The 25673-nt window shown below is 33.2% G+C and overlaps 1 protein-coding gene and 1 long non-coding RNA gene across 5 annotated transcripts in view; both read right to left on the minus strand.

Moving 5' to 3' along the window:
• The window catches only part of LOC308654458, a 1408498-nt gene that overhangs the window by 351487 nt on the left and 1031338 nt on the right, over nucleotides 1-25673 (minus strand). The gene's annotated exons all lie outside the window — the stretch shown is intronic.
• DIAPH3 (diaphanous related formin 3) overlaps nucleotides 1-25673 on the minus strand; it is a gene marked incomplete at its 3' end in the record, with an annotated part of 478285 nt that overhangs the window by 213303 nt on the left and 239309 nt on the right. For all 4 annotated transcript variants that reach the window (XM_081278663.1, XM_081278662.1, XM_081278661.1 and 1 more), the window contains 2 exons: nucleotides 24878-24972; nucleotides 20648-20749 (listed from right to left, as the gene is read on the minus strand). In XM_081278663.1, coding sequence (XP_081134789.1) covers nucleotides 20648-20749; nucleotides 24878-24972 — 197 coding nt within the window. The remainder of the gene's footprint in view (nucleotides 1-20647; nucleotides 20750-24877; nucleotides 24973-25673) is intronic.

The following is a 25673-nucleotide window of genomic DNA, read 5'->3' on the forward strand; positions in this document are numbered from 1 at the left end:
TAATTTTTTTATCTCATTGGCAACCTTTGCAATAGAGCAGAGACAAAAGTAAAATGAAAAGACCTTTAAAAAAAATCAATGAACCAAGAAGTATAGACTAGGCCCCACTCAGTGCTGTGAGAAGCACCAAAGTCATAGTTGTGGCTCTTTTAACATATATGCTCTCTTTTAAAGGGTAAAGAGTAAAAAATCTCCCTGGGAAGATGTAATCTTCCATTTTCTCATCACCATTATGTTTTTCACATACAATCTTAATCTTATACATTATTTTCTGGGGAGAAAAACAGAATCAATTTGACTTTTTTATATCAACTCTATTTAACAATGTATCTAGACTCCTTACAGATATTTTTTATTAAATAAGAAGTTGTCAGGAATGAATTTTTTTCTGACAAACAAGCATTTCCTCCACATCCTACTGTGTGCATTTGCATAGGCACACCCATAAAAAAAACTTTCTAGTTCAAGTTCAATGTCTTTGACATTCTTGCCTAAAATCATTATGAAACTAACCATTCATTTGATTTTTCAATGACTGATTTGAAAAGATATTACCTTCAGTCCTTGTAGGCATAGTACCCTAAAGCTTTAGTTCTTAAACTACATAAATGCCTATCTATAAGGAATAAAGGAGCAGAGTTTCAGGAAAGTTAGATGAATGACATCTTCAAGTCACATGGGAGCAGAACCTGAGCATAGATGTAACTTGCTACTAATGAAACATTCCTAACACTCACAGCATCAAAATATAAAAATTGATAGCCCTCATTTAAAAATCATCCAGAACACAATTTCTTTCTACCATGCTCTCTTCCAAGACTGAATTTTTTAATTGCCTCACAGTAGTTGTTAGGTAACACATTCAAGAGAATGACACCTACTACTGCTACATGCCTGCTACTACATCAGTGTTTTTATCATTTCTTCTTCATACATCCATGAAAATACTGTGCTGAATTGTTTACATTTCTATCTCTCCACACTGTACTCACTACTCATAGTGGCCTACACTAAGTAAATCCTTCAGTTCCCTGAAGAGAGGTATGACAAACAAAAATGTGAAAAAACAAATACATCTTTGTGAAGACAGAGTGCTTTGAGAAAGTGGTGTAATCTAATAACAGAAGAAAGACACTCAGAGAAAACTTTTAAACCCAATTTTTCTAATTATGTGAAAAAAAATCTCTATCTTCCACTGCTAGCAGGCCAATATGTTCATGATCTTCAGAATTTCTAAGGGGGGAAGAAAAGTTAACTTCATTTGAAGAAAGGCTTCAAAACAAAAAAAAAAAAAAAGCTATTGAAGTGCCTTATGTCTAGGGAGTACTCAGAATATCAAAAATGTTTTTAAAATAAATGTGCTCTTATGATATTAAAGCTGCTATGCTAAAATTATTTAAGAAAACTATACAACAGCAAAGTACATATGGTACATTTTTTACATGTTTCATAGGATCAAAGTAGAGCCAAGACTTGTACATTCCTAAGTTAAAATACTCTATAAATCTGCCTTAAAAATCACTGACTCTTGTACTCTCTCCAATGTATTATTAAACTCTTACATTAAATTTTTCAATTTAGTTATTGAACTTTTCAGTTTGAGTATTTCCATATGGAACATTTTTATACTTTTCATATCCTTGCAGATTCCTTAATTAAGAGCATCTTTTCCTTTATTTTTTTGAGATAATTTAACTTCTTTGAACATATTCTTCATAATCATATTTTACCTATGCAAGGGAAATAGAAAATGTGGGCAATTTTCGATGTGAGTCTACATTTTATTCCCTAACAATGTATCCCATTTTATCATTCTTTAATTTGTAATTCAGCATTAAACTTGGTACATGTAATATATCATAGGAACCCTGAGTTCTATATCCCTTTGAAACCTCTTTGTTCATACTTTAGCAGGCAAATCACATCTTAACTTGTATAGGCTCCAATTTATATTTTGTTAGTTTAGTTCTGTGGAAACTGAAGTATTTCCCTAGTTTCTGTAACTTAATGGTATTTAATCTCGAAATTATCTTTCCTGCAGAGTTCATCAAGGGACTTGATGTAGGCTTTGTTGAGGGGTGTTCTGGAGGAGATGCTTCTTTCTGCTGTAACCCTCATTCTTAAAGCTCAACCTTTCCTGTTCAAATGAATACCACCTAAGTTGAGGAAGGGTGAAGAAGAGCTCTTTATTTTGACAGAGCCTGAAGTCCAGTGCCTTCTAGGAATGCTTGCTGGCTATACAGTTTGTTACAGTGGCTACCTGGAAAATCTTTTTCAGAGTATGGACATTCCAGGCCCTGGACAAAGACTAAAGCGAGGTCCCCACAAGGATGAGTGTCCCTTTTTGCACAATTACTTCCACTTTGTGCCCTGCCTTACAGACTTGCTATTTGGCGGCTAAAAGTTCTTTCCTCCTCAGATTAAAAAGGACCAAAACATCTGCTCCAATTTAGCGCTTGTGCTTTAATTGAAAATTTTTCATTAGTCAAAGACTGGGTATTCATGAGATTCTCAAGGATTGTGACTTTTCACCACTGGCTATCCACTGTCTGAAAATAGATGAAGTGCATATTTGATTCTAGCTTCATCATTATTATTAATACTTTACTTATCTTTCATTAAATTTATTCTTTAGTAATTTAGGTTTCTTGATGTTATTAGAATCTTAAAAATATATTATCATAATTTCATGTTTTAAAGACAAAACACCAAACTCTTCACACAGATTAAACAGTTTTCACAATTTAGCCCATTGATCACATTTCTTTCTTTTCTCTGTAGGTATTTGCATGTGTGTATGTATAAGGTGAAGTCTATATGTTTTTCCAATACTATTACTTTTTTTCCTTTATAATTAAAAACTAATTCAGAATAAGAGATTTTGAGACCCCTAGAGAAGCCTAGTATATAACATACATTCATCAAATTTTTACATTTGTATTGATGAAAGAAACACAGAGTAGAATACTGATTATAGCATCTACCCAATTTATTAAAACTAAACTTTATGAACCTTTCTAGAAATGATACCTTCAAAAACATGGCAAAAAAATATAAAAGAACCATGATACATCTGTAATAATTATACCTTAAGCCACAGCTGTAATAAAATTTCCTAACTCCATAATAATTTAGTTCGTTAAGTCCAGCCTTACCTTTTCCATTGTTTCCAGAGCAATCTTACAAGAATATATAAAGATCCACATAATGAGATTTGCAGAATATATAGTGCTTCACAGGCACTAGATGATACTCAGATCTAAAAAGCAACCTTAAAACAATGCTTTCTATAAAGTGATGATTCATAAGAGACCTGTTTGCTTACCACTAGAAAATGCTTTAGGCTTTATTTCAAATGAATGATGCATGGCTAGTAATTAGTATGTTACTGTAATGATGCTTTGTTTTGTTTTTCCAAATGAAACAAATTAAGCAGATTGTGCCATAAAATTTCAGAACTACATAGTCTGAATAGAAACCATCATGTTCTATACCAAAAAAACAAACTAAAAACAAACAATGCTACCATCAAAAAACTAACCCACAATTTTACTATGAACTTAAATGCCCCACATTTTACTTATATACATAGAAGATTTAAACTCCCAAAGTTTCTGTTTAAAAAGCAGAAAATAACCAATTTTCCAAAATTTATTCTGAATTAGCAACATTTCAAGTTCCTAGTTGGACATTTTAAAGTAATTTGTCTCTAATATTAGATTAGTTGATCTTCAAATATTAATAGTAAATTACTCCATTAATGAAGTATACAGAACACCACCACGAAAAGCAACCCTGAATACAGAAAACACACACGCAGCAGATTGCTACCATAAGAAATGAAGGCTGGCTCTTAGTGTAAAAAGCAATGATCCATAGCTGGGATGAAGAGTTAATAGTTCAGTGAACAAGTTGAGGGTCCTCATCTATTCAATGGTAATGCTTATTTCCAGAGTTATATGAGAATAAAATGTAATTATCCATTCACATATAGAATATTTATTGAACACTTATTACATGCCACTCAATGTTTTAGATTTGAAAGAAAACAAAGAAGAGAAAAACGAATTAAACAGATAATATCATTTTAGACAGGGATAAGCATTATGAATCCGTGAAAATGGGATAACATAGGTAGAAAATAATGGTGAGTAGCATCATTATAATGAGTACTTCTGTGAGGAAATGACACTTGAGCCCAAGCAGAGGGAGTGATAAAAATAAGGACAATCCTGAATTGGCAACAACAAAAAAAAAATCAAATGGCATCTATGTCAGGATATCCAGAAGACATTTTTTGGAGGGGGAAGCGGCATTGGGGGCAACGGGATTGAAATCAGGGGCAATCAACCACTTAGCCCACATCCCCAGCCCTATTATGTATTTTATTTAGAGACAGGGTCTCACTGAGTTGCTTAGTGTCTCACTTTTGCTGAGGCTGGCTTTGAACTCCTAAGACTCCTGAGCCACAGGGATGAAAGGTGTGCTCCACTGTGCCCAGCCAGAAGACTTTTTAAAAGACACTTAAATTCTCTTGGAGAAATATATATTCCAAACTCTAATGTAACTCTATATAATACAGCAAAATAAAGAACAGGAGCTAGTAAGTTGACAAAAAGATAAACAACAAATAGTAAACACAAGAACTGGTACACTACCTCCATCCATGGAAATATAAGTTCTCTAAATAATATTTTTCTAAGATTAATAACCATAATATATTCTACATTAAATTTAGTTTTCCATTGCTATTTCAGTAACATTGATGAAACAAATATAATATAAGCTGCACAATCCCTGCCTGATTTTCAGAATTTCACTTAACAAAAGAGGGATTTTGAGAAATCATTAAAATACCATGAACATGATACTTCCATTCAAGAGTCACTTTGGTTAAATCCTCTGAACTTGCAAGTGGTTAATTAATTACATGTTCAAGATTGATCAGTGGATGAGGTAAAGGTTAATCACAGAGTAAAAGAGAAACCTGGAGCTGAAAAAAAGTTCCAAACAAAAAACAAAACATCAGAGTAAGGTCCTGGGAATAACCAGCTGACCCTTCTATCTCTATCTCCCATAGCTAATCTCCTTAGTTAATATTCAGTTTTTGGTGGTATTTGCAGAGGCAGGGTCAGGGCAGATGAGCTTCAAACAGTGACATAGAAAAGTCCTCATATTACACATTCACTTATTCAAAATTAGTAACAGGGCCTTTTCCTATGATATTTGCTAACTAGCTTACATCTTCAAACAATAACTACCAAAATATTTTTAAATTACTGATTCCTTGCCATTTATTTTGTCTTTGTCATTTTACAAAATTTGCCCTTTCTCTGATGCCACAGTGTTAATGTCAAAATTGTTTCTGAGGGAGTGGAGATATGGCTCAGTTGGCAGAGTGCTTGCCTCGCATGCACAAAGTCCTGGGTTCAATCCCCAAACATAAACCCATTAACAATGGCATCAGGCTGTTTTTCTCAGTCTTGACTATCCATGCTTTTTTTTTTTTTTAGAGAGAGAGAGAGAGAGAGAGAGAGAGAGAGAGAGAGAGAATGAATTTTTTAATATTTATTTTTTTTTTAGTTTTCGGCGGACACAACATCTTTGTTTGTATGTGGTGCTGAGGATCAAACCCGGGCCGCACGCATGCCAATCGAGCGCGCTACCGCTTGAGCCACATCCCGAGCCCCCATGCTTTTTATTCTCACACTGCAATAGCACAAATAGAATTCACTCAGGGACTTCTAAAAAATAAATCACAAGCCTTCCAGAAATTCATTCAGTGCTTGGGTTCATGCTTAAGTTCAGGCCATTGCTTGGGCAGGAACATTATTGGAGTATTCTAATTAAATCACCCCAATACATGTTTAAATTATAATCTAATTAATAATTAATAAGGAGTCTTAACAGTCAAAAAATGAGTTGGATGCAAAGGTGCTGCCTCTCATATAAATATAATATAAAGGAGTCAGGTATGGGATATGCAACTTAAGCTGAAAAGGAGAACTGTGTAGATACTAAGGTTTGGGGAAGACAAAGGAAAGCCTATTGAAGCCAAGAGAAAAGGGGATTCAGGGAGTGAATGAAATAAAAGGTAAAACTATAACTAAGACCCACAATTATCAAAGTCATATGTAGAAACCTATATTTTAAGGATGGAAAAGTTGGAGAAAAAGAGGTTTACACTTTTAGATAATTATTCCAACCAGCAATGAAGGTCATGGATAATTTCAAAGGAATCTATAAGAATCCAGTAAGAATTAAGGAGCTAATATCACAGAAGAAACACTCCATCCTAGGGGAAAAAAAGAAAGAAAAGATTAATAAAGAAAACACCCCCAAAAGTCACATAAAGTAAGAAAACAGAACAGTATACAGAAAATAGAATAATAAGGGGAATGGCCATCAAAAAACTCACTCAACTAGCTTTCTGTTAATTACATTCAAAATTGAGAATGCTTTTTAAAATTCTGGGCCAGACATTGGGTAAAACATATACAAAGATACTGTCAAGGAAAACCATAATATAAAGCTGTTAAGACACTTAAATCCTTTCAGAAAATACTACCGTTCAATTGATCTGAATGATTTAGGTGCTTTATTGTGGCTAGTGGTTCCAAGGGGAGCTACTTTCAAAGGAAACATTGATAAAATTGGATAGAAATAATCTTGTTCACAGCATTACATTTCAGTAAGGTCATATGGCTAACTACAGAAAGAAAGAGACACATCATTGTTCATTGATATCAATGAAGAAAACACTGACAAAACAGTTTCAGCATAAAGTCACAAACAATGAAAACCTTTAAGTTAAAATTCATATACTAACTATTCATTCGTTAATGAATAAATGGAAGGCAGTGGTATGGTACAAACATATAAAATAAGTCTGCCCTAGCAGAAGGGAATTTGGACAAATTCCTAGATTTTCTAAGCAGATACCAATTTGGGCAAATAAAGGAAGTTAAATGACTTGGAAGTGGTGATATTGGTGGTACATAAATTCATGTTAGCTTTCTGCTAAAGGGGAAAAAAAAAATCACACTGACTTCTCTATATCTCCTCCCCTAACTAGAATATCTAGAGTTAGACACAAAAGTTGTATCCTTGGATAAAAAAGAAAAGTAATAGTAGTAATGGATAACAGCTGAGTTTCAGGATAAGAAATGTGACCCAATATTATAGGAAAGAAAACAAACACACTTATCCTTTTAAATTAGCAAAGTCTGGTATGGAAGATAAGGATGTTTAATGAAACATACAATTGAATGAAAAATAAAATATAAGCAAAACAAAGAGCAAGGATAAAACAACTCAGGCAAATACTACTATTAACGACATAAATATGGGACCACCACACTCTGTTCAGGAGCCACAGGGTAAGTTAAGTTCTGTAAAACTTAACACAATTGGTTTTGGATATCCCAGATAAGTTTTCAACTATTCACCATCACGGTCCCAGTTTCTCTGTTAACCTAGAAACAGAAAATGGAGATGATCCCAAGGGAAGTTGGTCACATCTCAAGAGGGAATCAAACAAGGTTGTTCTCTGTCACCAGGTTCTTTACAGGAGGACTGAGATTTCCCACCTACCTGGTCCCTGTGTTTTTAAAGAAAAAAAAATATTATTTGGTTTCTTCAATAAAAAAAAAAAGCAGAGACAGTACTGGTCCTGAACAAAAATGCAGTGTAGGCCAGAGTCTGTAAAAATCTTTCCCTTTGTATTCATTTAACTTTTTCTCACTTGTACTCATCTACTTGCTTACCAATATAGTGAGAGTCTTGTACTTAGAAACATGGTATGGTGGGAAAAAAGTCCAGTATGAAAAATGTGTGCTCAGAAATCCTCAGTATGAATATTTCTCTTCTGCTTAAGGTGGGAGATGGTTCTTGGTTAAAGTCACTTAGTTTTATGGATTTCACTTCTTGAAACTCTAAGGAGTTATAGTAAGGAATATATCAGATAAACTTACATAAACATACATTGTGAACCATAAATCACTAAATAAAAGTCAAATAATATGATTGTTACGTAATTAGTTGCCTGCTCAACAGTGGCTTATTTGATGCAATACTTACACTCTTAACTTAAAATTCCAAAAATAATCTTTTCTTCCCACTCCTATTGTCCAAAGTGCTATCTTTTAAAGTTTAAAGAGTCACAGATACCACAATTTTAAAAAAGAATCAGACCAAACTAATGTAGAGTACGATTTTAATCTCCATGGGGTGGAAAGCAGAAGGCATGGGGGTAGAAAAGATGGTGAAATGAGATGGACATCATTACCTTAGAAAGATGTATGATTGCATGAATGGCATGACCCTACTTTGGGTACAACCAGAGAAGTCAAAAGTTGTGCTCCATTTGTATATAATGAATCGAAGAGCATTCTATTGTCCTGTATAACTGATTAGAACAAATAAATAAATTAAAATAAAATAAATAAAAAGTAAATGTTGAAGATTAAAAAAATATTTTAATCTCACGGCATCTGATGGCATACAAACATCCCAAATAGTTATGTAAATTTGTAGTTTTTTTTTTTTTTATTTTGGTCCTGGGACTGTCTTTTTTTTAATATTTATTTTTTAGTTTTAGGTGGATACAATATCTTTATTTTACATTTATGTGGTGCTGAGAATCTAACCCAGTGCCTCATGCATGTTAGGCAAGCACTCTACCACTGAGCCACAACCCCAGATCCTTTGGGACTTTCTTAACAACCACCAATCTATTATTGTATGCAACTAGATGATTTCATTTTCAGGGGGATTCGTAAGGTTAAAGTTCTCAGTTGCATTTACCTAGTTAGAGAGGTAAAAGTGCCTCCAGCATATACAACACATATGAGAAAAGAACCTTATCAAATTTTTGGTAATTTGATACGTTTGAAGAACATTCCCAAGAAAAGAACTTGTCTCAATATGAGAACTTAGAGTCATAATAGTAGATCATAAGTGAAATGTTAATTATGTTGACCTTAACTCATCCCCCTTGCTACTCTGCACATTTTAAAATGTGTATATTTAAAAGCCAAAGTACAAGAACTAATTAAGCAAGCTCTAATTATGGGGTGGATAAAATCATTGAGAAAAAAAGAAGTATAGGAAGAAAAGACTAAAAGACAAAATCTAAGTAAAACTCTTATTCAAATGGTAGAAGAAATGGGAAAGAGCCAGGGACTAGTCAGACACAAAGTACAGGAGAGAGAACAGAAGAAAGTACATGTAACAAATAGGATGAAATGCTGACCAGAAGTCAAGAGCAAATAAGATGAGAGGCGAGATTATATAAATTGGATTTGGAATTAGAGGTTATCTGTAACACTCAGTGATAGGAACAAAAGTGTAAACATAAAATATGTTTAATACATAAAACATGCTAAAGGACCAAGAAAATTCTAACTTAATTGCATTACAACATATGAGGAGAAAAACACACAAAATAATAATACAAGGATGATGACAGCAGCAAACACAATTGGGCACTATATATAATACACATAAGCTTTCCAAAACCTTACTACAACTCTAAGAGATGAGATCTGTACTCATGCATTTTCAAAATAAAATGAAATTGAGAGGTGCTAAGAAACGTGTCTGGTCTCACAGACAGTGCTATGGTTTGGCTCTGGAATGTCCACAGAAGGACCATGTACTGAAGGCTTGTTCCCCAATGCAACAATGTTCAAAGGTTGAGCATTTGGCAGGTGCCTGTATCATCAGGGCTCTGACCTCATCAGTGGATTAATCCAGAAGGATCAATAAGTTGACTGCATTCTTGGGAGATGGTGGAAACTGTAATACATAGAGTATAATTACAGGAAGTGGGTCCCTATGGGCATGCCCTGGAAGGGTATATATTTGCCCAGTCCCTTGTTAGTTACTTCTCTTCTCTGCTTTCTGTCTTCCATAAGCTGACAGCTTTCCTCCTCCACACACTTCTGTAGTAGTGCTCTGCCTCACCTTAGGTGCAAAGCAATGGAACCAGCTGACCACAGACTGAAACCCTGAAAACTCTGAATTCGAGTAAGGTACTTTGGTCACATCAACAACAACAAAAAACTAACACAGTTAGAATATGGTAAATCCATAATTCTAACCTAGCTCTGTCTAGTCAGGCTAGAGATGCAGTGAAGGATACCTGAAAATATTTAGAATACTGAGACAAGTTATTTTAACTCAGATTCAATTCAACATGTTTCCTGGCAAGCTTCAGCAAACTAAGAGCTAAATGGTGTTATTTTTTAGCATTTAAAATAAATCTTAAAATGTCTTGGGGAAATTATTTATTCATTTATCAGATATTTATTGTGCACTAACCATATACTAGGCAATGTTCAAAACAATAGAAATTCATAGACACCAGAGAGAATTTTTGCCCTCATGAACACTCTTACCGCAGACAAACAGGCTAATGGATAGAACACAATACAATAAATGAGAAGATGATGAGTACTAGAAAAACAGAACAGAGCAAAGGGGAAAGCTGCTCTGTATAAAATGGAATGGTGCATGCATTTTCAAATAGAGAACTTGGAGAAGACCTTCAAAAGCTGACCTATAAAGAAAAACTGAAAGGACCTGAGAGAACAAGCTATCTGGATAACCAGAGAAGGCAGGGTCCAAATGGAGTAAACAACAAGTGTGCTATAGTGTTTGAGAATCACACTCCAAGAATATAACTGACACATCTGAGAAAGAGTACAGAGGCCATACTGTTCTAGCTGAGTTAGCCAGGGGTTAGCAGTAGAAGATGAATCAAGAAACAATGAGGTGGAGATATGTAGAACTTTGTAGACCAGTGCAAAGATTTAGGATTTCTCTTGAAAGTAGAATGCCACTGTAGGGGTAAGGCTTGAAGTAGAACATTATCTGATTTAAATTAATGGCTGCTGAGTTAACAATAGAATGGATTAGAGACAAACTGAGATATATATTATTTCTCAATACCAAATTCTTTTGAACATTCACATGCATGTTATGGAGAACAAAAGCAAAATTTTGTATTTTTTGCCATCAAGCAAAAAAAGGAGAGAGATTAATATAAATCACAGCAAAATTTCAAACTTTTGGAGAAACTCACTAGTGTTAGCAATTCAAGAAATAGCATATTATTCCGATCATGCTGTGTTTTTATTAGTTCTAATAAATTAAAGAATTGCAGAGTTATTTAATACAGCTGACATTCTACTAATTTCAAGGGAACAGGGCTAACAAAAGCTCATAAGAAAATTCATTCAGATCTCAATTCCACTTATCCTCCCACTCTACAGAAAACACAATTGATAGCATGTGAGTGATTTTTCCACTTAATGGCAGCATTTGATATTATTATTTTGATGTAGAATTGAAATAAATGAACTCAATCTCTTGATTAAATGAGAGTTATTTTATCAAAGAACATGGCTGCATACTTTGGCATTTTAAATTTATCTTAATGTATAATATAGGTACTATACATTTATTATGATGATGTATTAGGGATTATTCTATAAAATAAGGTATGGAGGAAAAGGCTGTTTTTGTTCTTCTAGAGATACATTCTCATGAACACTAACTTTTTTTCCAAAGGTCCTTGATGAATTACATACTCTACAGATGCCTAATAGCCATCTCACTCCAACCAAAGCTTACTTTTTGAAATAAAATACAATAGTGTCATAGTATAAAATCACCTTGTACAATTCCCTAGATCAGGGATTGCAATGTTCCTCAGAGAGGTAGTAACCAGCAGCAAACACAAACAAAACCTTGCTGCTGCTGAGTCCCCCTCCAGGGAGAAGACTGAGAACAACAGCCAGGTTTGTCCTTCACTGCTTCCGTTGTTAAATTTCTAATTCACTCCCTCAGGAATCTCATCTGGTCCCACAGCTTTAAATGCCATCCAGGTGCTACTGGCTCCAAAATTTATGACTTCAGCCTTGAACTCCCAGTTCATATCCCAAATGAACACATGATATGTCCACCTGGATATCTACAGACATTTAAAAGTGATCATCCCTCTCATAATCCATTCCTTGTACAGGGTTTTCCACATTTCTGTAAGAGGGAATTCTTTCTAATTGCATAAGTTAATAACTGGAAGCTATCCTTGATTGTTCCTATATACCAATTCCAATCTACAGGAATTCTATCTTCCTTATTTTCAAAATAAACCAGAAAGTAACTGCTTCTCACCACTGACTTATCAAGTCTGTCAAGCCAACACTGACTCATACCTTAATAATTAAGATCATTTAAACTATACAATAACCAACCATTGGCCTCTCTTATGCTCCCCATCCCAGATCTGTTTCCCCACTCAGAAAAACACTCCTAAAGCATCTATCTGATTATTTCAATCCTTTGTTATAACTCTCCACCGCTTTCTTAGAATAAAATTCATGGTCTTTAACACTTAACAATGCCCTGGTAGCCTCTCTAAACTCATCTCCTACCATTCTCCCTCAGTCACTCTGCCACAACCATTCACTTCACATCACCAAAAGCACATATTACTCAAGGTGTTGGGACTCATGGTTTCTTCTGTCTATGCTTCCTCAAGATACCCACATATCTTACTGAAGTCATTCAGGCTTCTGATCAACCATTACTTTTTCCTAGAGACCTTCAAACTACCCTAAAGAGATATCTTTCACTATCATTCCACCGCTTCCTGCAGAGCATTTATTACTACTAATATCATGTTATTACATCTTTGCTTATGTATATATTACTACCCACAAAAATTGAGAGATGCTCACTACAATGAACTCAGAACTTAGAGCAATGCCTAGATCCAGGTATTCAATAAATAGTTGCCAATAAATGAATGACAAAATAATCACTACTTAGTCAAGGGCACTAGGTCTTCAACAAAACATATCAGACAATAGTACAATTACCACCTTTTATTGTTAATATATGAGGTATCAACCAAAAACTCATATGTGAAATAAAGCAAGAAAGCTTAAGAGGTGAAATAACTGGATTATGAGAAACTTAAACTAATCAGTTTATTAATCCCCTGATATGGATTATCCAGTGGGTAACTATGGGCAGGTAGGGTGTGGCTGGAGGAGAAGGGTCCCTAGGCGCATTCCTTTGGGGTATATATATTTTGTTCTTGTGAGTAGAACTCTCTGCCAAGCCCTAAGCTGCTTCCTCCACCACACTATTCTGCCATGATGGTTTGCCTCACCTAGTGCCTAAGGCAATGGAGATGGTGGTCTATATAAATAGAGACCTCTGAAATTGAAGGTCAAACTTTTCCTCCTCTAAAATCATTCTGGTTGGGTCTTTGGGTAGCAGTGGTGAAAAAGCTGACAAAAACACCAACATAAGCTCAAAGCCTAAGTTCATCCATGAAACCGAAGCCTTTGTAACACCAAAAGGCTAAGACTTATATTAATGGAAAACTTGCTACCTGGTGCCACTTCTTTAGAATTATTTAATGAGAGCTGAATTTAATATTAGGAAACTTCTTAAATATGCAGAATCTATCAGCAGTGAAACCAATGTTAAGTTCAACCATTAAAAATCTCAAATTATTTATGAATGTCAGTATATTTGGTTAAACCCATAAATCACTTATGCATTATTGTGGACTACCTAATAAAGATGTAAAGAGTCTGTGTATGGCCTTTTATGAGCTTTGCCCACATAACTTCACTGTGCCACATATAGAAAGAATTAAGAAGAAATCTAAGAACAAAAGATCTTCAAAGAAAATATATACTAGAGTGGAAAATACAAAAATTATCTTTCAATTCAAATAACAACATTATTATCTTGATTTAGGTTGCTGAATGAGATAGAAGACATAAATAAGGTTATAAAAAATTACAGAAGCATTAAATGCCTGAAATTTTTTAAGGTAAAAACCAATGATAACTTAGAGTGATCTAAACTAATAAGGACTAAACTAAGTTAGAGAAAACTAGGTGGGTTTATACTAATCCCTAGATCCTGGAAGAAGCATGTGAAAAGGGTGCAAACTAATAACAAGAATAATTTAAAAGAATCATCCAATGCTTATAACAGTCTCAAGAGAAACATACTAAGATTTGAATAGCCATGGATATAGTTTTTCAATAATAGTCATTCCAAACAGATGAAATTGCCAAACAGGTGCCCGAAGCATGATATAATGTGAGGGACCCTGAGTAAGTGCATAGGTACTAATAAACAGAAGTGGTGTGTGAACAGCAGAACAGCACTTGCATTTTCCAATAGACACCATTACAGTCTACAAGTTTCAGACTGGCACAGTTTATGTAACTGGCAGAAAAGACAGAAGATGAATTATTTAAGTAGGAATTATAAGAAGCCAAAATGAGAATTTAAAGAAATTATACCAAACTAACTTCATGTTTTTCATTAATAGCCTAAGTGAAGACCATGAGTGTAAAGTAGCACTTAGATTCCAGTGTAATAACAGACATTTGGATATATGCACAGGGTACTCTAGTAACAAAGAGGAAGGACACTTAATTTTGTATCAAACAATAAGAGAGTTAGGGAGACTTGTTGGGAGACTTGCTGTCAGAAGAAGGTCACTGGAGGTGTGGATCTTGTCCATGATTCTTCCTGTAAGAGCTCTCTCTGCTTCCTGGCTGCTATAAGCTGAATCGATTTCTTCTGCCACACCCTTGTGCCATGACATTTCTGAGTATGTACTTTATACGGCAAAAAAAGACTTTGCATATATGATTGACACTCTTGAGATGGGAATTTATCCTGTATTGTCCAGGTAGGTGCAGTACCATCAAAGAGTCCTTCTAAAGGGAAGCAGGAGGATCAGAGAAGAAGTTAGGATGACAAAAGCAGAATTAAAAGTATGGCTGGGCCATGCACCAAGGAATATAGACAGTTTACAGAATCTGGAAGAAGCCAGGAAATAAATCCTCCCTCATGAGCCCTCAACAGGAGTGTGGCTCTGCTTTACCCTCATTCTGAACTTGTGGTCCCCATCCAAATTTATAATATAAAAAACCTGTGTTGCTTTAAGCCAACAAGTATGCAGTAATTTGTTATAAAAGCAAGAGAAAACATAGTCCTATTTCAGGAAACTGAGGAATAGAAAAATCAATAACTATCCACAATCACATATCCAGTCAGAGGTATAGATAGGATTTAAAGCTAGATCATGGTCATGTATCATCAATACATATATAAAGATATATGTAGGATTTTTTAATGAAACCTTGAGGGGGGCAAATTACCATCTTTTATTAAAAGAATAAAAGGAAAATTCATGTGGGCTATGAAATACTAAATAAATGTTTAAAAAACAGCCTTTGGAAAAGATCTTCAAAATACATGGCAAAAAAAGTTTCAGAACAATGTATTTTTAAAATTGTCCATATGATCGTGCATACAATTGTTAATACAAAGAAATAGAATAAAAAGTCCAACTGTTCAGAATGACAATTTGTGTGAAATTGAGTGAGGCAGGTGGAGAGAGGGAACATTCCCATTGTATTCAATATTTTTTTTTGTTATTTAAATAGTTTACACCAAGAATATTATGGTATGTTTTTAAATGGCATTTTTAATCCAGGAAAAAATGCATAAGCTTCCTACATTTTTTTTCCCCCAAAAAAGAAAAGAGGCCTCCACAGCATAAAGTTTAAAAGGCCTGCCCTACAGTGACACCAAATGGTAGCAGATCAAAATACAGTACACAAACAGGACATTCCATTCAATCTTCCTATAAATGTTTGATTCCTTTGAAGAACAGGTAGCTGAACAAAAATAATATGAAGAAAAATATTCAGAAACCTAGAATTTTTAATCAAAGAAAGTCTAGTACACCAAACTTCAAATACACATTTTTAGGCCTCTTTCCAAACTTCAGCTAATCTTGTGATCCCATTGAATATTTACATAAATCATTTCTCACACATTTAAACCATGTCACTGTGAACACAGTGATTTTACGTAATAGCTTATTGATCAAAGCAATCCTGCAAATATAAGAAAAGCAATTATACAACTAAAGTCAAGTTCTACTCCACAGAAACCAACCTTCGGAAAGTAGGCCATATTTTGGTGAACAGATGAGAAATATTGGGACTAAAAGTGGGGAATTAGGAATAAAATAAGTTACAGGATACTGATCCAATCAGTGAAGAATTTCTTGGAAATATTTTTTTTCATCCCTTAACCAGATGACAGAAAACTAAGCTGAATAAAATAGAATGCTACTACATCCCAAATATAAACTAATTTCTTAAGAAATTATTCTGCTGAACTGTCCAGGGAAAAGAATATTTCAAATTTAAACACTTCAGTCAATATTCAGCTCCAACTAACAGAAACTAACCAACACATAAAAACAGAAGGTAAATTGTCTTCTTCCATATAAACTACTTCAAAAAGACATGAATATCAATCCCCTCCCAGAGCACTCCTCTAAAATATCATTTGGCCAGAACCCTTAGTATCTCAGCATTAAATGACAGTTTGTTTGGATTTTTTGATGTTATTATTTTTCACATGCCAACATCTCCTAGAAAATAGACAACATATAAATATATTACCAGTTACAAAAACAAGTCAATATCATTAACATCTAAAGTCCTAAACTCATACCATTGGATTTCAAATCTATATTTCAAAACCAAGTAGAAGAGAAAATTTTAATTGTTATCACTATATAAAGTGGTTAATGTTAAAGAGGTGATGAATATGCTCACTATCCTGATTAGATCACTATATAATGTGTGGATGTATCGAAACATAACACTGTACTCAGTAAATAAGTAGAATTCATACATGTCATTTAAAAATACATCTTATTTTAGAATACATGACCAGTGATACTCCACATCATGTACAATCACAAGAATGGAATCCAAATTAGAGTAAGTTATACTCCTTGTAGGTATAATATGTCAAAATACACCCTATTTATCATGTATATCTAAAAAGAACATATGTACGTACGTACGTACATACATACATACATACATACATAAAATTAGAAGAAGCACTAAAAGAAAAGTATAGGGCTGGGCCTTAGTTCAGAGACAGACTATGCACTTAGCTTGTGCAAAGCTCTGGGTCTGATTACCAGTACCACCAAAAAAAAAAAAAAAAAAAATTTACTGGACCACCAGCCATATTTCATTATCTCACTAGCACTATACAATAACACATAAAAAGATGGTCAGCTCTAGAAATGTTTGAGTGCTTTTCTCAGCAAAGAGGTCCATGTCTGGTCATAAAGGACCACAAGGAGAATTAATTCAGTGGAGTGTCTGGTAACATATGAACAACTTAACTCACCATACCTTAAAATTACCCATGTTTGCTAGACCCACATTTAGGACTGTTAATTACACAAACTGGCAAAATCACCATTAAGAAATTTTTTCTTCCAATTTCCAAGGAAGAAATATGAAAATGAAATAATATCCAGGGAAACATGAAGAAAACAGACAAATCAAACAGTTTAGTGGTTGGAACAAAGCCTCAAGGATATGCAATTTTTATGGAAATTGGTATAATATTTTAAATTAGAACAGATAATATACTTGATCTTAGCCAAAAGATAAAGAAACAATTATATATGATATTTCTGATCTGAAATTTATAAAAGGCATAAAAGGCCTATAAATCTGTAAGTAATATACAATAAAAATAACATAAATTTCAAATTTGTAGATTAGTCATGATACATTCTAATTGATCTTTGGCACTAGCTCCTGATACTTTAGATATGTTATTTTTTGCATTCTGCCTTTCCATTAAAAAGAAAACAATGCAAATGAACACCAATATCTTGGTAGAGCTGCATCAGGATTATATATATATATATATATATATATATATATATATATATATATATATATATATATATAATAAATTCTTGTGAAGAATTATAATTGGTTTGAGGCAAAGAACTTCAGTGAATTTATCCATCATCTCAAGCCTCAGTGTACTTAAAGAGAATAGATTTTCTGAGGAGCTTCTTACTCAAATAATCAAATTAATGAGTTTATATAATCTTACAGGAGAAAAAGTGAGTGTCACTGGTAAACAACATAACTGTAGATTTTTAACTAGTTTTTGGCAACAAGAAAATGCTAAAAATCACAGTATCAGTCTACAGAACCTGAAGATGAAACAGCTAAGAACAAGTTGCTCTACAGAGAGAAACAAATGAAAAGGCATGGGGAGATGGGGCTAAACTAAACCAACCTGTGCTAATTTCCTGGCTGTGCTTCTGTGATTTTTTTCAGGTAGAAATGATTAGTACTTTAAAATCTAAGCTAAATCAAAAAGTAAATGTGCCTTAAAGGCAAGATGAATATCTCGGGGAAATCTATAGTTTAGCTTACCTCAATTGCACATCTTTGATACAAACATTATTTCAAAATGTTGATAGTTTAAAAGTACAACTTACTATTTTAAAAATCTTACAGAAATATATGTGGCAATTATAATAAATTTTCAAAAATCATCATACTGTTGTATTGTTAATATGATGTAGATGAGCTGAAGACACATTACTCCATAAACAAAATTAAAATTGAGATTTAATTGAGGAGAGAGAAAATTTCAGTTATCCCTTTCCGTTTAACATGCTTTAGCCAGGACTTTTTTTTTCTTCTTTTTGGTTAATTATCAATGACTGTTTTGAGCTTTAGTGTGCTTCCTTTTTTGTGTGTTTAGGAGTGTTAGAAAGGGATAGAAATAGGGGTGAAGAGAAGGGGTTTGAGAAGTAGGAGGAGACAGATTGGGAATGGTTAAATGAAAAAAATAATAATAATTACTTTTTGCTCAATTTTCATTCTCTTTTCTCCACCAAAACAATTACCATTTAAAATGTTAGTACCACACAAATCACAACTTAACACAGTATGTGTAAAAATTTTCATAATCAACATTATTCATATTCTCCATAGGAAATATTTTCAGTAGGATTATTCTTTCAATACTACACTTCATTTGTACCCAAGTATAACCTATTTTGAAATGTGTAAATTCCTGGTCAAGTCTAAATTGACATGTCATGAAAGGGCATGAAATGGTCTATCTCTCGTCTGAAAATTGAAACTATAACATTAGCCAGTAGATTGTAAGAATATTTTTGTTCTAGCTTTATGGCTCTTAAGAGTACACTGTTCATAAATAATAGCAATTTGATGATGAATACTAGATTTTCAAAAGAAAGCAAAATTTGCTGATTTTAAATAAATTTTAAATATTAGTAAGTTTGAGCCCATTTCTCTGTGAATCACTAGAACAAAGGAATAGGTTGAAATCTTTTCTATGACAACCTGTGATATATAAACTTCATTGTTAAATGGGCACTTTCATAAAACCTTGCATGTGTTTCAGATTTAATATATATAAGAAATATTTCAAAATTATAATTTTATATTTTATATATTATTCTAGTGGAACAATCAAAAGAGATGGGCATAAATCAACACTATTAGTCTGTGGTTAAAAATTTAACACTAATTCTCTTTTATTCACCTATTCTGATATGGAAGACATAGCAAACAGAATATCAAATAGGAATTAAGAGAAAGAAAACATAAATGGGTAAAGCAAAACAAAGGAAAATGGGGGAAGGTAGAGAAGGAAATAATCTGGAGAATAGGAATAAAAATTTTAAAAATGTTTTTTTGTATTTTTCTTTAAAAATAAGTTGAGTTTAAACATTTCATAATAAAAACGAAAGACTGTGAGAAAAAGGGAAAGCCTTGTTTTCTTTGGAATGTATATGCAGATCTTTGAACTTTATGGGTAAAGGCAGTTGAACAGTGGTGGTTTGAGATAAAGGAAGGAATTTAAGAGCAAATGCCTACAACACACCATATATGGAGTACAGATCTGCCAATAGCTAGCCAATCTGAATCTTTAAAATTATACAATTTCATCTTCCAATACAATTTCATCCTGGCCCTGGAGGTTGGTAATATAACTGAAGATAAATGAGAAAAATAATAATCTTATTAAAAAATCACTACTTTATAGTATCATTATGATGACTAGAGTAACCACCCTAAAAATGATCATTCAATGGTAGGAGAAAAGAGCAAAGAAAAGAAAGCTTGATTTTTTAAAAAAAGTAATTTTAAGTCACAATCCAGCTAATATGTACCATTGGCAAGTTTTTTCACCTCTTTAGACCCCTACTTTGATAAAATAGGAGAGCAGAACAAGATGATTATCAAGGTGCCTCAAAGATTTTTTTTTAACTGAATTCATTCTTCACCCTCATTGCAGAGAAAGAGACAATATTTCTAATTTAGTCAAAACCATGAGATGAACTCAAGTGAGGGATTAAAACAAGAAATTGAAGCTACTCTTGCAGTATGTTGGAATGCACAGCTCTAGAATAAATCACAAATATATGCTTAAGAAGTACAGCATTCATTTAATATTTTACCATTAAATAAAGAACATAACAAAATTATATGTACACTTTTTGAATGTACCTTGAATTTCATTTAAGGACAGAGTTTCAATATACTATTTTAAATCAAGAAAATCTCCCATGAATATCCTTAGGTTTAAAAAAATCCAGCAAGATGAATATTAAATGTATGTGGGTAAAAGTGAGGAAAAGCTTCAGATTTTCTTTCTCTGGTTCTGCACAGTAGAAATGAAAACCATCAAAAGGGTTAACGCTGATAGTACTCACCACAACAGCAAACTGCTCAGGTTCACATAAGTTGTTATAGTCACTCTTGAACTGAGACAAGGAATTTAATTGCTCTTGATCAGGAAGATGCTTTAATAAGTTCTAAAAATTGAAACCAAAATAAAATATCTTCACTCAATGAGCTTTCTAAATTTTATGAAAATTAATAAACTATGAAAAGGAAACCAGTGAAGAAGTTAATCTTTAGCTTTATTCTCAGTAACCTCCTTTACATCAAGCCGTAAGCAACACTCTCTGCATCTTGGAAACAATTTTCTTTTTTCTCTATCCCAGAATTATTATATATTCAAATCAAGCACTACTGAATGTTTATTTGATTAACTTACAAATGAGAAAGAACTCAAACTTACAGCAAAGGAACAGCTTTCTCACCTGGATAGATGTGATCCATTACATTTCAGCTTTAGGGAATTAAATGTCAGAAATTTCAGGCAAAGCCAAACATATTTTAACACTTTACTCAGAGGGATAAAAGAAATCACCATATTGCTAGTAAAAGGCAAGGAAAAGGATAGAAAAGAAATCAAGGATATTTTAATGGCAGTACTTATAAGATTTAACCAGTAGGATTATGTTTTAATAATAAAAACTGAAGGTACCACTAAAAGACAAAGTAGCTTTTCTGACATGAAAAAAAAAATTTAAAAGACATGGCAGATATAGGATGATATACTTGCAGATAAAACATATAAAGAGGTCCCCTAGGAACTTAAGCGTCCATGGCTCAAAAGGCCCTTTAATGGTAGCATCTGCATTCTATAAATCATAGTTTCCTTTGGCTGCTCTGACTCCTTTTTCTATGCACAGCCTTTCCAAGTTACACACTTAAATAAGAGACTACTTGAAAAAATACTAGGGGGATACACGTAATCACACTTTCCCAATAGAACATAAATGTTTAAACAATCTCTTAGACAAACTCTATATAGCCCTCCATACAAAATATTCTCAACCATAATAATGATATAACTAGTTAATGTAGTGATATTAAAATTAAGGGGAAAAAAGAGTGGTTGGTTCTCACAATTCCAAATTATGTAATTTTGTATAAGCCCAACATCAAGCACCAATTATAATTAAGCCTATAACATGCTATATGTATATGTGTGTGTGTGTGTGTGTGTGTGTGTGTGTGTGTGTGTGTGTGTGTATAGGCAGAAAATATATAGAGAGAGGTCTTTTCTGCCAATATATATATTGGCAGAAAAGATCTCCTAAGGTGTTATTAGTTAAAAATACTGGTAAAGAACGCTATCCATCAAAAGAAGTAAGAACAAAGAAAAAGAACTTTCTGTATACCTTCGCATAAAAACTTGGTTGACTGGCCAAAAACAAAAAGGTGGCAATGAAGGATCATCTCTAGAAAAAGTATTCACAATTAATATTAGCAAAGTGAACAAAAACAATGCATATGATTTTTCCACTAAAGTAGAAATGTCTCTTAGTGGAACTGCCTGAGAGCAAACACATAATTATTTATATTTTCTTTTAACCATGTAAGCAGATGGATTGCCTATGTTATTTATTATATTGAATCTCCAAATTTCTTCAGCATTGTTTTAGATGAATATCAAATCTCTGTGAATTGTTTAGTTAATATATAATTAGATTTTTAATATTTCTTCAGAAATTTGTTCATATTATTGTTTATGTGTTCTAATGTTAAAAACTATTAGGATGTGTATGAGTACAGGCTCAATCTACCCTTGCTTTCCCCTTACCAAATTTCCCATGCTCCTCAATCTACCCTGGCTTTCCCCTTACCAAATTTCCCATGCTCCCTATAAATCTCAAAGTTATTGTCCAACTAAATTCTATAAGTTGTCCTAATACACCCAGTTTTTGCCTCCTACCTCAGTGTTACTATTGTCAATATAGCTGCATGTAGCTAAATTTTTCATCCAATCCCCACCCTGTTTTACATTCATGCCTTATATGTCCTTGAAGTGCCCTTGCCTCCATATACACCACACAGAGTGCATACTCCCACTTGCTTTCTAGTTCTAAACCAATTTTGATTAAATTATGCTTATTTTATATTTTAATTATGTGTGTAAATGTCATCTCCCTTAGCAAAATACAAATTTTAAGGTGATTTCTACCTCTAATAGAGCCTAATACAATGCATGGTGATACAATAAAATATTTGTAAAAAGTCTGATGGGATTGAGTCTTTTATTTTCATTTATTTATTTTAGGTTTTAAAAAACTCATAAAACTGCTATTTACCAAGCATAGGTATGCACAATAATGACATCCATTCATCCATGACGCCCATGTCTACTCACAGAACCTATGAAAATATTAGGCTGAATTGCAAAGGGAAGTAAGCTGACAGATGGACCAAGGTGACTATCAGCTGAACTCAAATTAGGGTGAATATACTGGATTATCTGACATACTCATGTAATCACAGAAGTCCTCAAAGAGAAAAACTAAAATAAAGCAATAGCATGAGGGAGAAGCATCCATGAAATAAAGCAACAGAAGGCAACCTGGGTGGTTTGAAAGATGAAGAGGCCCTGGAGTTCAGGACAGTTGGCAACCATAATCAGCTAGAAAGACATGTATGGAGTTTTCCCTAAAGCTTAAACGAAAGAATAAAAATCTGTCAACACCTTGACTTCACCACAGGGAGGGCAACACCATATTCTATACAAGTGTAAGATATTAAATTTGCACTACTTTAAGCTATTCAGTTTGTGGTGAATTGTTGTAGCAGCAATAGAAGACAAATACAGTAAGAAATTATTATTGCTAATTATTAAGAATTAGCAAAGTTGAAACTCTTTGGACATAAATTTTAAAATGCAGATGACCTTTTTCTACCTCTAGACAACAAAAGCCACATGATCATCCAAAACATTCATGTAATCAAGTGAAGAGCTACTCTAAATATTTAATGAAATCATTATAAGAAATACAAACATGTATTAAGTAGAAAGATTTTCTTTAAGGAACTTGGCATCTGCTCCCAGCAAGAAGCCACATACACAATCAACAATAATACAGACAAAAATTCAGTTGGGAAAAAAAATACTAGAGGGGGGAAACAGATGCCTAAAAAAGAGCTATTGAATTAGGTAGTTTATGAGTGTCTGAGAGATAGCATGAATCACAAATGACAGAATATAAACATCAAACTTAGAAGACAAAATAAGGAGAGACAACTGAGAACAACTTCTAAAGATTCATTCATTGACATCTAAAATAATCTTAATCATTTGTTGATATAATAAATAGTCCATGGTTCTTTGTTATTAAAAATCCATTTTTGCAAACATATTCTTATCAAAACAAAAGAGCATGAAATGAAGATACTCTCTCAAATACAATTTGTGTTTTGATTCTCAACTTCAAATCTATTGGTATATATACTTGATCTCTTAGTAGAATTCAGTAAGTAACGTTAGTACCACATTACAATGCATTTAAAAATACAGCAGGCAAGAATCATTTAAAAAGTGTTCCAGCTAGACATGGTAGTGCACACCTATAATCCCAGAGGCTCTGGAGGCTGAGGAAGGAGAATCAAGAGTTCAAAGCCAAGCTTCATCAACCTAGCAAGGACTTAAACAACTCAGTGAGACCCACTGTCTAAATAAAAGAGCAAATGGGCTAGGGACGTAGCCCAGTGTTTAAGCTACCCTGGGTTCAAATCCCTGGTGCCAAAAACAAATAAATAAGTAAGTAAATAAATAAATAAAAATAAAAAGTACTCCAGCTTTCTCAGTGACTTCAGAGCACCATGGCAAAAAATCCATAACACCTATATGAGCACCAATGACTCTAAAGGAGTTCTTAGTGAATGAGACTAAGTAAAATCTCCCTCAAGCTCCTATACCAAACAATAACACAACTTCATAAACCTAAGAAAAACACAATCTACAAAGGCTGTAAAACAAATTTAAATTAACATATCACAAATGTTAATTGTAACACAAATACATATGTAAAATTAAATTTGCCTTTCAGAAACAGTCATTTAAAATAATTGAAATGTAATGATTTTGATAGCATTATATTTAGTCTGCACTTGAGAAAGATGCAGTTTTATCTTCTGGCAGTGCAGAAGTTATGGTAAAGCTAATTATGCAGTAATGATTTTCCAGTTGAATGATTAGGGTTAAAAATTATGCTTCACTTACAGATTTCTATTTAATGAGAAGTTTGCAATGAAATACTGAAATTTAGGCTCTGTTTGCTTACCTGAATCACAGACTCTGCCAACTGTGTTTCATCCACTTCCAATATCATCGTTTTTATTTCCTCATATGGCACCCGAAGAGAGCTCAGAAAGATTGCTGAGAGAGGAAAAAAGGTTCATAATGAATAAGAAAATGAAGAAATTTGAGATGAAATTCTATTTATAAGATCAAGTATAAATTCATAAAGAGAGAACTTATTCCTTTAGGATAGTTATCATGGGGGAGGTGGCTTTCATTAGTAGATTTTATGTTCTCTACACTTGTAGAACTAGGATTTAAACAATAATCCTGTATTATGATGCAGAAACCAAGGTCAGTTTTCAAATGCTTAGTTATTTGTCTACCATAGGAATGTGCCAAATTTCATGTGATTTAAAAGAATTAAAATATATTAGATACACTCTAAAGCAGCACACTGTTATGAAAACAATGATAAAATCCCAGTATATACATGTAATATTTGTCTACACATGTGTTATGTTATTGCCTTATCATATCTTCCAGTTCTACTAAATAGTTCGGAAAACAACATTGTTAAGAGTACTACACACACACACACACAAAAAAGAGTACTACACACTAACACTTTCACAAAGAATAACTTTTACTATTCAGTAGTATTGTAAATAATATGCTGGAGAAAGAGCATTTACATGTAATTAAATCTTAAAATATACATTTTATAAAATAAATTTTCATAATAATTTATCCAAATAAATTTTGAGATAATATATTACAGAGAATTTCATATATTACTTAAATTTTTCTTGATACTTAAATAATTAGTCCTATATGGC

The sequence above is a fragment of the Spermophilus citellus genome, assembly GCF_964194105.1.
Source record: "Spermophilus citellus genome assembly, chromosome: 1".
Lineage (NCBI taxonomy): Eukaryota > Metazoa > Chordata > Mammalia > Rodentia > Sciuridae > Spermophilus > Spermophilus citellus.